Raw genomic sequence first — 16,576 nt, 5'->3', positions numbered from 1 at the left:
TATTTATCTGAAATCATATATTATGCACCACCTCCCCCCATCATGTTAGCTTTTAATTTTAACATGCTGAGTATTTTAATTGTAATATACTTTTGTGATCTTTGCATGAAAAGTATTAAGGAAGATTTTGAAATTGTGGAAGAGTGTGGGGAGATTTTTAGACCTGCCTTTTGGGTAGGCAATTTTAACACAATTTTTCTTGGTCCAAGAATTTTGCAGATAGCCTACAATGTTCAGATGCCAGCTTGCTGTGCTGTTTTATTTCCATTCCTTTCATCACTAGGGAAACAATTTATTACTCAAATTAATTATGATTCTGGTACCAAAGGTTACTTTCATGCAGATTATTTCATATGATCAAACAGAAAAAGGCTTTTTATTCCAGTCCATAATTTTATATTCCAGCATTCCTCCCCTTCATTTTTTTCTAAAATTCAGAAAGCAAAGAACAGGCAAGAAAACAGAAGTTCCCTGAAACTTATTTGTGGTTCCATTCTACTCCTCACACAACCATGGTGAAGTACTTAACAACCTATTTTCAATTAAAAGCAAAGCACTGACACTTGCCATGCCCAGGCCCTTATGATAGGTGTAATGTCCCTCTCAGCTTAAAAATTCTGGAATAAGGAGTGTGAAATAATGGTGCTCATAGTAACTGCTGGTATTAATTGAAGCCAAAACCTGAAAAGCAGCAAACCAGTACTTGAATTGCTAACCAGTGTGCATAGTTTGGAAAATTACTCAGTTGTATTGTGCACATTCTCTGACCTAGAAAGCATGTTTGATGTTAAATGAGAAACTGGTCTTTCTATGATAGGAAAACCTTCCTTACAACAGGTAAAGTAAGATCCTTAGGAAATAGTTAATCTAATTCTGAGACGTCTAAAATATCAGCCTCTTTAATTTTTTTCTGGCATGGGAGTGTTAGTTGCCCTATCTGAATGAAATATTTCTTATTCTCTCCCGTTCTTATTTTTTTCATTCTTCGTGCAGTCATCTGTTCTTTAGGGGATGTTGTTTCTTTTCAAAGTTTAAAATTTGAGAACCATCACCTCAAATTCAGTATATCTTAAACCCAATTTATTTTCCCTCCCCAGATTGGCTATGCATTCCAGTTGCCCCATTTCTGACCCTGATACTGCCATTCCAATCTTCCAGGGTAATATTTCAAGTCCTTAAGTCATTTTTAACTCTTCCTTCTCCTTGAATTGCCCTTTGCCAGTCTGTCCCAGAATTATGTCATCATGCCTTTTAAAAGGTCTATTAGATTATTCATTTTCTCCATTTCTGCTGGCACCTCTCTAGTTTGGGTTGCCATCATCTCCTGCTTGAATTGCGGCCACAGTGTGCCACCTCTCCCCACCCCAGTCCATCTGCATACTTGTGCCAAACTAATTTTCGTAAAACACGGTTTAATCATGTCACTTTCCTGCTGAAACACCTGCACTGGATCTTAATTAGGTTTGAATTCCTGTGTTTTCTTTCTCCACCCTCAGAGATCATGGAGTCCCTCTGCTTGTTCAAAACTCACTCCTCCACTTATGCTTTCCATACCCTTCTCTTCCAGCCTCTTCCCAGGCAGCCCCTCTCTCTATAATATTACCTCACTCAGCCTCTCTATCGTCTCAGCCTGTAAACATATTCAGTCTCTCTAATTCTTTTTTTTTTTTTTTTTTTTGTGGTACGCGGGCCTCTCACTGCCATGGCCTCTCCCGTTGCGGAGCACAGGCTCCGGACGCGCAGGCCCAGCGGCCATGGCCCACGGGCCCAGCTGCTCCGCGGCATGCGGGATCCTCCCGGACCGGGGCACGAACCCGTGTCCCCTGCATCGGCAGGTGGACTCTCAACCACTGCGCCACCAGGGAAGCCCTCTCTAATTCTTTCAAAATAAAAGCCTTCCTAGACCTACATTCCCCATTAGCTATTGTCTAATCTCTCTTCCTTCTTTCTCCAAATGTCTTAAGAGTAGCTACATTCACTGTATCTATTTTCTCTTCACCCTTGTAATCTGGATTCTGCCACCATGACCACAGACAAACTGGTATCATTAAGATCACCATGACCCTCCTGTTGCTAAATTAGTGGGCATCTTCAATTTCCTATCTTTCTGGTCCTCTCTGCTGCATATATGACTCCCTCTTTCTCAGAGGCTTTTACTCCAGGGCTCATAAACACACTGGCCTTCAGAGGAGAGACGGGTCACAGAAAATAGTGCAGCATGAGTAATGATGGGGACTTAGTTGAACTGGAAGGTATATGTTTTGTCTAAAGGTATTCAAAATCTGATTTTAAAAAAAAACATTTTGTCAGGCAAACAAATCTAGGAATTCCTGGGCCACTTCACTCTTCCTGGTTCTCCTTATATTTTTCTTGTTATTCCTTAACTGCCTCATTCATGGATTTCTCTTCCTTTCTTGCTCCTTGAATACTAGTGATCTCCGGGGTTTTGTTCTCAGCCCACTAATCTCATTCCCTGCTCTATCTAGATGGTCTCATCTTGACTCTCATGGTTTCAATTATCTGATGTCTCCCAAATATGTATCAGTATCTCTATACCAGACTCTGCTCTGACTCTTATCTGGACTTCCTCACCTAATGGCTCACTGACATCTTAAATTCAACGTATTCAAAACAAAACTCATCCTCCCCCCACCACATCCCTTCACACCCCCATCCCAACCCCTCAAAAAATTCCTCCTATTTCTGAGTTCTCCAGCTCAGTTAAATGTACCTCCTCCTATCCCATTATTCATTGGTGGTTCCTCTTTCCCACTCAGTCTTCTCACAGCTAAGCCATCAGTGGGTATTAATAATATATGACCTAAAATTTTCTTCTTTTCCTCCCTACCACCACTTCCCTGATTCAAACCCCTTTCACCACCCTACTAGTCATCTTGTCTTCATCCTTGTCACCTCCAAATCTGTCCCTCAGCCTGCTGCTCGATGGAGACACCACTTTCCTGTTTAAGAATTCTGTGGTTTCCCGTTCATCCATAGGATCGAGTCTAAGCTCTATAACATGGAATACAGAACTGGACCCTGCCTATCTATCAGCCTAATCTCTTGACATTTCCCTTTACTGCTTGTATTTTCTTATTCACAGCATGCTGTTTCTTATCTCTTTGCCTCTGCTCAAGCTGGAGCCTTCATCTAGAATCCCAGTACCTACCACCCTTACCTCATAAGTCACCACCTCCTGCAAGTCTCCTCTGCCCTGAATAAATTGGAAGCAGAAATGGCAGGACAATCACTGGTTCCATCTGAATTCTCAGTGCCTAACACAGTGCCTGCCCTGAAGTAGACACTCAGTAAAAGTGAGTTGAATAAATACTGGTTCATTTTAGTAAAAATATGCCCACCATAGTGTGTGCTGTATTATAGGCCCTCAACAAGTGCTAGTTAGTTGAATCATCGGAGAGTACTTGTGTTTCTGAGCATAGATACGATAATACTACCAGATTTGGGGTGGGGGTATGGCATGCCATTACCTCTGAAAAGTCTGTTGAGCAAGACTTTATGTGTCAGAATACCCCTGTGTACTTATATCACCTTTACACATTGGTTTTCTTGTTACTTATCAAGATATCATTTAATGTCTTATCAATCAATTATAATTTTTTGAGAAGTCGAATGACCTAACCAGAATAATTGTAATTCCAAATCTGAGATGATGATGATCATAAATGGATATTTGGGTATCTTTTTTCAAATTAAAAATTTTAAAAAGTGTCATTAAGGCAGATATATTTGATGTGTTACTCATTGCTGTATATATGCCCAGCACAAAGAACAGTAACTGCCATCTTCTATGTGTCAGTATGCCAGTATGATGGGCACTACCATTTAAATATTGTATAACACACCTAAAATATTTTATTAAAAGATACAAGAATGCCTTTAATATATATATATAAATGGCTAAATTAATTCCCACAGATTTGAGGTTTTAGAAACAGAAATAATGAAATGTCTCTTGTAAGTATTGTTTCAGAAATACTATACATTTGAGTGAGGTAGCTTAGTGTCTATCATTTTTCATCTTGATATTTTTAGGATGAATATTTGGATCTACTGTATTATAAGGAAAATTACATCTCATGAGATTTTTTTTCTTATTTATAGATATTACCATACTCTTTATATTACTTAAAATATATACATATTTACCCTTGATAATACAGCTGTATAGAAGTTAGTAGAGATGAGAGGTTACCAATTCTCAGAAATATATAAAATTCTCATTAAAATTAATCTAAAAGAGCTGAAGTGATTATATACAGAATTGAAAAAAGATGGCCAAATTTGCCAAACAGTGCATTTCTGCAGAAAGTTAGAGAGCACTACAAATATTGATACTTCTCTAATCAGTGAATGGAATGCCTTTTCTGTAAACAGCTGTCTTTGAGGAATTAAAGTGAAGCATTGTTAATTTGTGTTTGTATAAGGTAAGTATTTTATAAGATTTTAGGCTTTGAGAATACTGAAGCTATGGTAACTTGTCATTTTACAGGGCGGCAAGACATGATTATTTCCATATGGAAGATTAAAGTAATTTAACTAATTTTTTAAAATCTCTTAATTGAAGGGCATAGACTTTCCTTTTTCTTGGTATAGTAAATAGAGATCAGTGCACGTTCTTCAACTATAAGTGCATAGTTTTCTAGTGAAATGGTTTTTGTTGGCAGAATTTTACTACACTTTGATGTGTTTTCTTAAACAACCTGAACACATAAACTTAAATTTGAGCAAGGTTTACAAAGGCTGATGTATAGTCATTTTCAAAAGAATTAAAAACAGTAAAGGGTATAGGGAGGGAGAAAAGAGGGAAGAGCAACTAGAGGACCCATCCTTCTTTACCTCAGTTTCCTTTACTCCAACGAATTGTCCAAGAAATTAAAATTTGGGGCATTGGAGACACTTAACAAATAAAATACAATCATTAAGACCTACCATCTGGGTCAGCTTCAAACACATAATAGGCTCTATATTTAATGAAGCCGATAAAATGACAGTGTAAGCAGTTCCCAAGTGCCTTTGTCTAATGCTGAAGAACCCCACATTTTGTCTCATGTCTATCACTGATCAGTAATGGGTAGATGAGCTTGTCTAACCTCTGTGGACTCACAGTTCTTAACTTAATGGTTTACTTATGAAACAAAGCTGAGGTGTTCATTTAGCAGGAGCCATTTCAACATTTTCCTAGTAGCTACTAAGTAAAATGTTGTGCCTAAGATTATTTAAGTACTCGTTTTAGGTGCTGAATATCTAATGGAGAAGTTTAGGAAAGAAATCCCTGGTAGGCTAGAACAGAATTGCTACTACCTTTTAGCCAAAAATATGAGAATATATTGGGCCTAGTTTGCCTATCTTTATACCTTTTGAAGTAGATAAATATAGGCCATAATGGAGTGTTTTAAGAAGTAAAATGACACTTTCCTTACCATTTCTTTTTGTTTTTTTAAATTTTTTGTCCACCCTGCATAGCTTGTGGGATCTTAGTTCCCCGACCAGGGATTGAACTTGCGCCCTTGGCAGTGAGAGCGCAGAGTGCTAACCACTGGACTGCCAGGGTGTTCCCTCCTTACCATTTCTAATATACTTTTTATATTTTAGAAAATACAATCCATTTTTATATTAGAAAAGAAAATTTGTAATGTGAATTTAGCAAGCATTTTTTGAGAACCTGAGCACTGGGCTAAGCACTATGAAGAATACAGAAAAAACAAAGTACAGGTCTTGGTTTACAAAGCTAACAGGAAAATCTCCTTTAAGAAACTGGTGTGGATGAGTGAAGAATAAAAGAAAATATTTTATTAAATTTTGAATTGTGTAGTACAGATTAAAGTTGGCTATGAGTGTTCAGAGAAAGGGAAATCCATGAAGGCTTGCAGCAGGGGTTGACTTGAGCCTTGAGGACTGCATTGGATTTAAACTAGGGAGAGGAAGCAAGAGAAACCACATGAGCAAAGACAAAAGCCAACATAGCAGTGGCAATGGAAAGGAAGGAAATGATATGAGAATGATTTCAAAGGAACAAATAACAGGACTTGGGACCACCTGGATATAAGCAAGGTGCAAAAAATAGGAGAGGGAAGGTCCAAAAAATGATGCCAGGGCCTAGGTTAAAGAGAATCAATGTGCCATTGATAGAGATGAGGAACTGAAAGGGGGGAACCAGTTTCCAATATAAGGTAACTTTTAATTTTAGACGTGTTCATTTGAGGTGTATTATTTTGTAGCAAGATATCCAAATGGAAATTGTTTCTGTTTCATAGATAAATTCATTTGTGTCATATTTTAGATTCCACATATAAGTGATATCATATGGCATTTCTCTTTCTCTTTCTGACTTACTTCACTTTGTGTAATAATCTCTAGGTCCATCCATGTTGCTGCAAATGGCATTATTTCCAAATGGAAATTTTTAGTATGCAATTAGAGATGAGGGACTAGAGCATGTTGGGAAATATAGAACTAGAGATATAGATTTGATGGTCATCAGCATAGAAGTGATTGTCAAGGCTATTAAAAATAGATGAACTTGTAATTCCTTTAGAAAGAGGAGCAGATGACTAAAAGCTAAACTTTGGGAAAAGACAAGAGTGTTAGGAGAGAGTGAATGAATCAGAGAATGTTAGGAAGGAGTGGTGAACAGCATCACAGGCTGCAAAGTCAGGGGGAAAGTTCTGAGAAGAGGACATTGAATTTGGCAATAAATAAGATGAACTTGTCTTTCTAAATAGAATTACCAAATAAGGGATTATTTTCAGTAAAGTAACAGCATCAAAAGAGAAATTTCAGAAGGTTAGGGACTTCCCTGGTGGTCCAGTGGTTAAGACTCCGCACTCCCAACACAGGGGCATGGGTTCGATCCCTGGTGGGGGAACTAAGAGCCCACATGCCACACGGGCACAGCCAAAAAAAAAAGCCAGCATGTTCATTCAAAAGGTTAAGAAAAGAAGGGGTAATATTAAGGAAATGGAAACAGTGGCAACGGAAGTTCATTTGTCTGGTGATAAATGCAAAGAGAATAGCAAAGCTAAATTTTTTTAAATAATAGAAATATTCCATGCATTTTGAGGAATACCTCTGTCTATATCCTCTATGTATTTGATATGTAGTAAAAGAATGGCAACTGGGAAAAGCTATAATAGCAGCAGTCTCCAATGGAGGTAGGAATATATTAACATTGTATCTAAAAGGCAAAAGGGGAATTCCCTGGTGGTCCAGTGGTTAGGACTCAGTGCTTCCACTACAGGGAACACGGGTTTGATCCCTGGTCAGGGAACTAAAATCTCACATGCTGCGCCACACAGCTAAAAATAAATAAGTAAATAAATTGGATTTTTTTTTAATTTTAAAAAATAGAAGACAAGCTATAAGAATGGAAATAGAGCTCTGCTTTCAAATGTATCATGTCTACTTTCTATAAATGAAACCTGTATGTATTTCTTTGTTATGCAATAAGAATTCACTGTGGGATAATGAATTCAATTACATCTTCTTGACTAGTGATAAGGTCACTATTTAGCTAAATATGATTTGAATGAAATATGTTTCTTGCTCTATTAAATATTTGTCCTGTTACTGATTGCTTAGTACATAATTACAAATATGTATTTAATACTAGAGTATCAGTTTCTCAAACAGCACATGAAAGTTGCCATAAAAAATCATGTACAAGAGTACCATTTTATTTTTAAGTTTGGCTGTACTCCTCTATGTATAAATTTAAGGGGAATGTTATGAGAATGTTATTATAAAAATGTTAGGGCTTCCCTGGTGGCGCAGTGGTTGCGAGTCCACCTGCCGATGCAGGGGACGTGGGTTCGTGCCCCGATCTGGGAAGATCCCACATGCCGCGGAGCGGCTGGGCCCGTGAGCCATGGCCGCTGAGCCTGCGCGTCCGGAGCACAGGCTCCGCAAGGGGAGAGGCCACAACAGTGAGAGGCCCGCGTACGCAAAAAAAAAAAAAAAAATTGTTATGCTCTCGTATGTGTTGTACTGACACCTAGAGAAGTAATGAAGTTAAGGTCTTTTTATAATTACTAATTAATTTTCTCAACTCTTTTAAATATAGAATTTGTTGTTTTAAAATACATTTTAAACATGCAAGGTAAAATATATTTATGTACAGATATGTACCTTGCTGCTAGCTGCTAAATATAGAGTCTTTTTGCACAAAAAGAGCACAAGGATTGGCTTGTGTCCTTGAAGAGGAGCTATTAGCATAAATGATACAAGGAGACTATGATTCTCACAGAGAGTTTTAATAGGACGTTGGATTCTTAAGACGTCTTTAAAGTGACCCTAAGACCAAAGTGCAATAAATCAGTAGAATCAAACAGGACATACAGTAGCTTATTATTCAACAAACTTTTATTAAGCACCTACTAGATTCCATTGTGCTACTAAGCATAGTGGAAGATAGCAAAGTAAATAAGCCATAGTTTCTGTTCTCAAGGAGCTTAATATAGGACAGAAAGAATTCAGCGATTAGCATTTGGATTTTGGTTGCCTCCTCTTACTATGTATGTGACTTTGGGCAAGTCATTTGGTTACTTTTTGAAAAAAGTTTTTCTGAGTGTCTGGCTTCCTTCTCTGTAAAACAGATAACAATACCTCTCTTGAAGGGTTGTGAATTTTAGAGGTAATGTATTTACCTAACAGTGTCTAACCCATGGTAAGTAGATAGTTACATGTAACTGTTACTATTATTGTCTACCTCAAAAGGAGATCTTATTAAATGTTAGTGTTTTTTGCTTACACTAACATAAAATTATAGTCACTCTGATATATCATCTAACATGCAGGAAGTGACCTTTGTTATTCCTACTGAAATCAGTCACCAAGTAGGTGAAGGAAGGCTTATAAAAAATCATTTTGACTTAGTACAGATTTCAATGAGTGTACCTGAAAAAAGAGCTTTTGAGGCTGGGATCTGTTTTCTCAAAATTAGTTGAACATATACATAAAAGCCATTCATAAGGATCAACCTTTGAGTATCTGAATAGTAACTGATCATAAGTTGTCAAGCTCTATAGTTCCAAAGGTTACATTAGTTTTTATTAGGAATTTTCATATATCCACAGAAGTAGAAAGAATAGTATAATCCACTCCCACATACAACCCATCAGCCAGTTCCAACAGTTATCAATTAAAATGGGTTTTAACAGAAATGTTTCAGTCAAAAGTTGTGATATTTCCAGCTCTATTTCAGTGTTTCTCTATTATTTTTTAATCTCATATCATGGTTCTAGTTAGAATCCTACTTTAACATTGGCACCTTAAGTTTTTTTTACTATTAATTTGGATTAATAGTCAAAGATTTATTTTCTATAAATATCAAATTATTTTTAGGACATGCTTTTAGGTCACAACATCAAAAGAAAAATGCATGGCTTTGTAACTTTTTTTAAGGGAAAGAGTTAAATATGCTGGGTAGAATATATTTTGTTCTGTCTTTGTTTTTAAGGTTTGGCTTGAGCAACAAGTTTGATACTGAATTTCCCTCAGTTCTAACAGGGAAGGTAAGTGAGAGTTTGCATTGAACTTTTCAATTCTAAAAGCATTGTTTAATGGCTTATTTAGTGTTATGACAAGTGCTTTGACTCACTGTAATGAAGTCTGATAATAAGAGGTCAGGGTAATTGGAAGCTATGTCGTTAGTGACTGAAAGCTGTCTCCATGACTACTGGCATATGACCAGTTATTTTGTTCATGTCCATTAATGCCAGACATTATTTACTTATCTGTTCAGTTTTTCCAGTTTTACCTTTTTTCTCAGCACTGGTAGCTCTAATTGTTTTCATTTAGGTCAGTAATTTCCAATGATTTTAGAGTTAACGAAGTTATCAGTGTTCAACTTTGTATCACTATGAATTTTAAAGTGTCCTGTGATGTGATTTGTTATACATCAAAAAATCAAATTTTTGGTTGGACATTTTTCTGTCTTTTAGATAGCTTGAGCTTCTGCAATTGGATTCACTGCAATAAATTGTTATTACCTTTTTGTTTCCTGGTTCCTCTACACCCAGTAGTATCTTCTAGCATCGAGGCTCAATATTCAAAGACTTCCTAGGATTCAAAACTGTTTGGAAAATCCTCTTACAACAGTAATGCTAACTTCTAAACCCAAAGGAAAAGGCTCTGACTAAGGCAAAAAGAATATATAAAACTCCTAATGTATTGTCAGGTACTTATTAGCTTCACCAATGTAAGTTTGTGGTTGTTATTGATAATTCTTCATCAGTATATCCCAGTTTCACCCTGATTGTTTTTCCAATTTTCTCTACTCACCAGCTTTCAATTTTAATTGCTTTTGCTACTTTAAACTTCTTCATCTGAGTAATTGTTTGTTCTCGGTCCCAGCAATAATTTGTTCTCTTTGACTGTTGACCTTTTCTGTCTCTCCTAATGTATAATGTCAAATCATTCCATATAGTACTAAACAAGTAGTGATAGTCCCTAGCCAAGTGAACATTAGAAAATATGTGGCCATTTATCTTTCTAGAATACAAAGAGCCCTTTGGTTTGAGATTTTGGCCTCACTGTCTAGTATGTTCTACCTTCCTATCCTGATCATTTAGAATTGTTCACCAATTTAAGCAGCAGTTCAGATTTAGATTTGTTTTATATGAATTAATCATAAATGGTTTTCCAAGGGAAAAAATAGCTATGGAAGAAAATCTCTTGAATAGTAATTTGTCTGTGGAAAGATCGCAAATTCAATATTAAAATTAAAGAGAATGTGAATTAAAGCATCTCCAGTGGAAAACTTGTTCTTTATGTTTCCCTTGATGCTGCTGCATGTGTTATCTGGGCAGTTACATCCAGCTTTATTATTGGTTTAGTTAAAAAAAAGTTTGAATTACAAATCCAAGTATCTCTAGAAAATGAATAATCAAAAAATATGTCAGAGAATAGAGTTCCAAGGTGTAAGAATTATCCATCTTTGAAATTGGCCACTTTTATGTGCTCGAGGAATCTTCAGAATATTTCTTCACACCTCTTCATTTCTTTCCAAGCCTTCTAAAACTAGAAATTCCACCAGCACAAAAGATAGTCGTTTTTTAAACTAGGGAAGTAGGAATATTAAGCTGCCTTTGGTATGCATTCACACAACCTAAATGATCTGGATATGAACTGTTCTTAAAGATATCCATTCTTTTCAGGTGACCATTTTCGTAACACATAATGATTGGATATTTATTCTAGTGCGCATTATTTAAATGCACAAAATTTCTCATATATTGAATGAGGCATACAGTGATGTTTTTCTTAGTTTAGTGTTTGGTGATGAAAAAACACTAAAAGGAATTCTGAAAGTCTGATTTTTTTTCAAAGTCATGATGACTTTATTTTCTCTTTATTTATTTTTTCTTTAATGAGATGATTTTTCTCTGGTCGGCACTATTTCATTTGTATAGGTTATTTTGGATTATCAAAATGCATCTCTGATAACTGTGGGGTCTTGAGAGGCAAGAAAGAATTTGCATGTTTCAGAAAAAAACTAAAAGAAAGAAAGGGTTTGAATTCCAGACTTAGCAGCAGTGTATTTCAAAATGAATAAATGCAGTAGGTAAAATAGAAAAATAAATCTGCATTTTACAAAACCAGTATTCCAGCATGAGTGGAATTCTATATAGCATTTATGCCTAAACTAAGCAAAATTGTGGAGTGAATTCTGAAAACCTCAAAAGCCATTTTGTTAAGCTCTGTGGCTCAATATTAATTTTGTGCTTATTATGTGCTAATGCTTTTAATTTAAATAAAAAATAATCTTTTATATTAAGTTAAGGAAAGATTGTTTCCTCCTTTCACTGAAGATAAGTCCTCCTGTCGTGATAGGGCATTATCAAACAGGTGTATACATACAGATTCTGGTGACCAGAAAATGAAAGAACCACAGAACTTCAGAAAAGAAATAAAAGCTTCCGGCCCTCAGCTTGAAACAATTAAATGGTGTTACAGGGAGATTAGTGTGCAGTGTTGGGAACCATAAACCATAAAATCCACCTTTACTATTGCTATCCAGTATGACAAGTGATTGATTGGGTTGTGTTCTCCATGATTGAAGGAGGCAAATCAGTCCTGCTGGGTTTTGCTTAGATTTTCTTCTGTTTGCAAAGTCTCTTGCATCCTGTTATAAAATATTATGACCCTTTCCCCCACCTTTATGATGTGGCTTTCTTTTTTCTTTCTAAGAAAGTCAAAAGGAATTAAATGTTTCTTTACAACCTGCCATTCAGCTACAAAGTAAAGGGCTTCCATCTAACCTTCATTACTAGAAATACTCAATTATATGGAAGTAAATGAGTAAAATGTTATTAACTCTGATTCCACACAGTTAACTAAACATTTCTTTCACATTGTTTAAAATCAGGAGTTAACCAATTCTCATTTCCTATGCCTTTATCTCTGTTTTATGACTTTTACTGTTATTCAAATACAGATTTTTTTTCAAAGACAATTCTGGCTTCCTTTTAAAGTCAAAATGAAGATTTCAGTTTATTCTTTAAAATTCTAGTAAAAGTTTTCTTTTCAATATGTTTCTGTTATGACTTTAAAAAATTTGAATTCTCATTTTTAGTAACTTGAATGTTTTAGTTTTTAATTTGTCCATAGTAAGAGAGTACAAACTGTGAATATTATATGTTAAAAGTGGAAAGTATTGGTGGAGAAGAAGGAAAATTGCCACATTTTAGAAATGTTTTGTTAATTCATTTCCAGAAGCATGTAATGAAAGATAAATCTTATAACAAATTTTATATACCTTGGCATATAATTTACTTCCTTCACAGTGTTTTAAGCAAAAATCAAATTTTACATTTTGGATACATTCATTTCTGACTTTAGCCTCATTCTTTACTTTTTCTCATCTGTGCTTACATGCTTTTAAATAAAAGTTTTAAATAAAAATTTTACTTTTTAAACATAAATTTAAATTTTAATTACAAGCACTTAAATTTGTAAATGGACAGATTTAATAATTTTATGAGTTTATATCAAAATTTGCCATATTTAAAAAATGTATTAGTGTTTCTGGATACACAGTTTAAAGAAAATTGATAATAATGTTATATTACAGATTACAGCTAAATATATAAATATATTTTCCTTATTTTAATTTCCATTTGCTTGCTCAGTGGTTCACTAGGAAAAAGAAGTTGAATATCACTGTTTGAGAGGTAAATTTTAACATAGCAACTTAGTACCTTGATTTTAAAAAGAACGTCTTTTCTCTTAAGAATTGAAAAGCATTAAATTTGCATTCAAAATGTAGCAGTTTATCCTTTTGTTTATAATAGACTGTTTAGCAAAGCTGTGGAGTATTAAGTTACCTGATCCAAACCTTCAGGTGATACTCCATGCAAAAAAGAGCTTTGCTTTTCTTTCTCCAAATCTAGTCAGATATGATTCACTGACTTCCTTTCTCAAAGCATTCTAGTTAAGAGGTCCTTTCTAAGGTATAATTTCCATTCCCTGTGAGGTATATAATAGAAAAATTATTTATTTCATTTTATAGATGGGAGACTAAAACTCACAAAAATTAAATGAACTTACCTAGCATTTTTTATAACTAATAAGAAACTAGAATCTAGATCTTAACTTGTCTTAATGTGCTTAGCCTGTTGGTGTTTTCTATTTTCAGTTATAAGCCATGGTTCTCTGAATTTATTTTCATGTTTACTCCAGATATTTAGTCATTTATTTGGAATTCTTTTCACTCAGTGATTGTCTTTAGGTCATATTGGAGAATGAAATCAGTTTAGTTTCCTCCTGTAAATACAGTTTTGAGCCTTACAATTTCACAACTTGTTAACATATTAGGAAGAAAATCTAATTTATAGGTTAAGCGATTAACATTATTGGGTGGCATGAACAATTCTAATAAAGCTAATATAATTATTTAATGTTTAAATCATAATGGTACTGAATTCTGTGGTCATGTATCTTTCTAACGTCTGCTAATAGGTATGTATTGTATTATTGATTCTAAGACATGTTTATTAAAAGACAAAAATGTAATAAATTGATTCCTCTAATACAGTTTTACCTGGAAGAGTTATAAAGCTCTGTATTTTTGATACCAAATATGCTAGTGGGGTTTTTATTTTACAGCAGCTTATTTTTCCTAACAATTTCATAATTTTTGCTTGCACAACCAGATGGCAGAAATTCTTTCCCATAGATTTTACAGTGTGACAGCTTTCTAAATGAAAGGGAATCATTTTTGTGATCCAGAAATGTGATTTCACTGAAAGCAAACTATTTTTAGTATACCTTTGAATTGTATAACCTTCAAGCAGAGTTTTTGGTATAAATCTAATTATGCCTGTCATGCTCTTGCCTTTGAACTGACTTTGTCATTGTTTACAGAGAGGCACAAGCAGCCACTTCCAGGAATGGAGGTAGTAATTAAAAATATTAAATTTGTATATTTAAGGATCTCTGAACTTCTAAAATTTATAGCAGCTATGAGTCAATTTTATGCTAATATTAAGACCGTTTTTTGAATGTGATCACTCCTCACTGTCTTTTGTTAGTGTAGCTTTTCCCTACAAACAATGGCAAGTGTTAAAATTGTTATCTTGCAAATTTGCCAGGGAGAAAAGGTTTGAGAGTTGCCTTTTTAAAGATAATCCAGAAATATTGCCGAGGTCTAAATTTAATTCTATTTACTCTGGTAGTATTTAGGTTTTATTGTTGTATTATGCTTCTAGTCTTACTCAACCTTTAGTCTGAGTGACTGGAGACTATAAATAATATTGCTTTAATAATGAGAATATTTGTAAGAAAACTGCTTGACAGGTATCCTTTACCACCGATTTTACTGTTGTCATTTTATTGTTGGTAATTTCAAAAGATTGTTTTCGAACATGAGAATAAGTTCTGTAAACATGAAATTATATTGTTTTGCTTTCTAATGTCATCCAGGAGTATGTAATACATATTTATAGGGAAGAATAGGGAGGAAATATATTTAGACGTGTAATTCCTTAAAGTACTTGTAATAAGACAAACATTTTCTTTAGATTTAGAGATAAATAGTAGAAAGCTGCCCACAGACTGTTAAAGATTGCGCCTTTGTTGTAGGTGGCCCCAGAAGAATTTAAGACCAGCATTGGCCGTGTGAATGCATGTTTGAAAAAGGCTCTCCCAGTCAATGTGAAATGGCTGCTTTGTGGTTGTCTCTGCTGCTGTTGCACCCTGGGTTGCAGCCTGTGGCCCGTTATTTGTCTCAACAAAAGAGTGAGTAACCATTTTATTGTGTAATAATAATGAGCTAACATTTATTGAACACTTGCTGTGTGCCAAGTACTTTACAGAATTTATTAAATTCGCATAACAAAGCTGTCCTCATTCTATATATAAAGAAACTCGGGGTCAGAGAGATTAAGTCATTTGTGCAGCTTTGCCAATGCTTTATCACTTAATATGGGTTCCAATCATTATTTTAAATAAGTGCAAAGTAAGTGGAGTACTTAAGTAAATATAAATGTGACTGGGCTACTTATTCTTTTTACAAAACCTGAAGCTATGATTTAAAGTATTTCCAAGCCACAGGTATATGGGAGAGTTTCTTCTGATCTGAAGAAAGGCAGAAGTGAGAGTAATCTACAAAGTTGGTAGGGGAAATCCTTGTTAGTTTTGAACATGTTGAAATCACATTCTGACATGACATTACCAGTTATGTCATGGATTTAAGACTACTACATTTATCTCGTCTTCTTTAAAATTTTATTTTGATCTTTAGAATGATTTTTTCCCCCAGTGGGAAGATATTTTTAAACTTTTTAATTGAAGCCAATGAGGAAAATTAATTCATTTTACCTACAGTTATTTTCCCTGTACCACATTGATGATTTCATTTAAACTTCTAAGTAATAATTAGCCTACTGAACCATATTCAACATCACAGCACCTTGTGGGGGCATAATTAGTGATGCAGTTGTTTCATAAACCAAAAAGATTCCCAACAAGTACTCATTACATTTTCCTCTCCATCTTTCTCTTGCCCTCCTTAATGTCTACTTCAAAAAAACAAATAATAAAATACTGCTACCCCTATAACTTTTTGAATGGAAAATTAGACATTTTATTAATTCTCTTGGTCCCTACCAGTAGATCAGAGCTTTATTTTAAATAGAGCTTAGTTTATTGTTTGTCAAAGCATGAACAATGTTCTCAAATGTCTTTCTATAAGTTAATAAAATGACAGCATAAATTTCTTTCTTTAATTGTCATATCTTTTAAAAGTTACAAATCAATAACTCCTACCCATCCTCATTATTTTTAAAGCCTCAATGTGACTTAATTATGGGATTTTTCATCACACAAATATAGCCCATTTCAGTTACTTAAGAAGAGAGTTTTTGGTTTTAATATTATCCAGGATCTTTTTTTCTGATGACCTGTTTACGTATTTGCCTCTTTATTAATACCTCCGCCACAAGGCCTGAAATAGAAACAATTTATTCAGTCATGTATTTTACTATGATCACTACTGATATGAAATTAATACTGATGCTGTGATTTCTTCCCATCTCCCACTACTTTGGTTAGGAATTCA

At 34.7% G+C, this 16,576-nt stretch overlaps 1 protein-coding gene across 1 annotated transcript in view; it reads left to right on the top strand.

The window, feature by feature from the left end:
• The window catches only part of CHIC1 (cysteine rich hydrophobic domain 1), a 48,872-nt gene that overhangs the window by 1,606 nt on the left and 30,690 nt on the right, over positions 1 to 16,576 (top strand). The window contains exons 2-3 of the mRNA XM_059050479.2: positions 9,476 to 9,530; positions 15,100 to 15,255. Of these exons, the coding sequence (XP_058906462.1) occupies positions 9,476 to 9,530; positions 15,100 to 15,255 (211 nt within the window). The remainder of the gene's footprint in view (positions 1 to 9,475; positions 9,531 to 15,099; positions 15,256 to 16,576) is intronic.

This window comes from Kogia breviceps, chromosome X (genome assembly GCF_026419965.1).
Source record: "Kogia breviceps isolate mKogBre1 chromosome X, mKogBre1 haplotype 1, whole genome shotgun sequence".
In the NCBI taxonomy this organism is placed as follows: domain Eukaryota; kingdom Metazoa; phylum Chordata; class Mammalia; order Artiodactyla; family Physeteridae; genus Kogia; species Kogia breviceps.
The sequence above is the reverse complement of the archived record's forward strand: the minus strand, read 5'-3'. Positions and strand labels throughout refer to the sequence as shown.